The 1260-nt window shown below is 32.6% G+C and overlaps 1 protein-coding gene across 1 annotated transcript in view; it reads right to left on the bottom strand.

Annotated features, from left to right (window-relative positions):
• Window positions 1-251: 251 nt before the first annotated feature.
• Window positions 252-1260, bottom strand: part of LOC106475194 (condensin-2 complex subunit D3-like) — a gene marked incomplete at its 3' end in the record, with an annotated part of 11450 nt that continues 10441 nt past the window's right edge. Inside the window, exon 5 of the mRNA XM_013935891.2 lies at window positions 252-441. Coding sequence (XP_013791345.1) covers window positions 252-441 — 190 coding nt within the window. The remainder of the gene's footprint in view (window positions 442-1260) is intronic.

Raw genomic sequence — 1260 nt, 5'->3', positions numbered from 1 at the left:
GGAACATTAGATGGTGCTGCTATAGTTTTGATTACAGCTGGTGGGAACATTAGATGGTGCTGCTATAGTTTTGATTACAGCTGGTGGGAACATTAGATGGTGCTGCTATAGTTTTGATTACAGCTGGTGGGAACATTAGATGGTGCTGCTATAGTTTTGATTACAGCACTATCTAGTAAGCTTGGGAAAACTATACCGCTAAATAGCTAACTTCATAAATTATAACCAGTTCCTACTTAACTAGTACTTACCAGCAGCTGAAATTACAGGAGAAGCAATTAAGCTCTGAATGAGTAGAAATGCTCGAGTAGGTACTGCTGTGGGACATAACTGAGCAACCTCCCCGAGAGTGTACAGATGTCGAACAACTTGTTCCTCCGTGGCTGCTTCTGTTTTAACATTGTCTTCCAGTATAATTGATGATAGGTAAACATCACAAAGCTACAGGTAAAACAAGACAGTATTTACATGTTGTAAATATTTTACATTATACTATCTTAAAATTTTAATACAAAAGTTATGAAGAACAACATTCAATCGAGGTTTTTATGTAATACTTTTTTTAAAGTGTAATCTGCTTATAGTTATTCTCATTATCCATATACAACAGTAAAGAATCTCATAACTTTCATAGAGAAAAATAAATGAATTTAATAAATAATCCCATGCAACTAATTTTAAACATTAAATGTTTCTAGTAACTGTATTTAATTTAACACTTGCATCATAACTGATTGCGACTTTCCTGAGAAAATTACAATATCTTGGTAAAACATTTATAATGATTTGGAAAACAACAAAACATGGAAGTCCTAATAACTCCATTGTACACAATTCTAACGAACTGAAGAACATAATACACATGATTCTAAAGAACAACATGAGGCATGATTCAAGCAGATTGAACAATATAATACACATGATTCTAAAGTACAACATGAGGCATGATTCTAGCAGACTGAACAATATAATACACATGATTCTAAAGTATAATATGAGCATGATTCTAGCAAGACTGAACAACATAATACACATGATTCTAAAGTACAACATGAGGCATGATTCTAGCAGACTGAACAACATAATACACATGATTCTAAAGTACAACATGAGGCATGATTCTAGCAGACTGAACAATATAATACACATGATTCTAAAGTATAATATGAGCATGATTCTAGCAGACTGAACAACATAAAACACATGATTCTAAAGTATAATATGAGCATTATTCTAGCAGACGGAACAACATAAAACACA

Source organism: Limulus polyphemus, unplaced genomic scaffold (assembly GCF_000517525.1).
Source record: "Limulus polyphemus unplaced genomic scaffold, Limulus_polyphemus-2.1.2 Scaffold8206, whole genome shotgun sequence".
NCBI lineage: Eukaryota > Metazoa > Arthropoda > Merostomata > Xiphosura > Limulidae > Limulus > Limulus polyphemus.
This window is presented reverse-complemented; position numbering and strand designations above follow the sequence as displayed.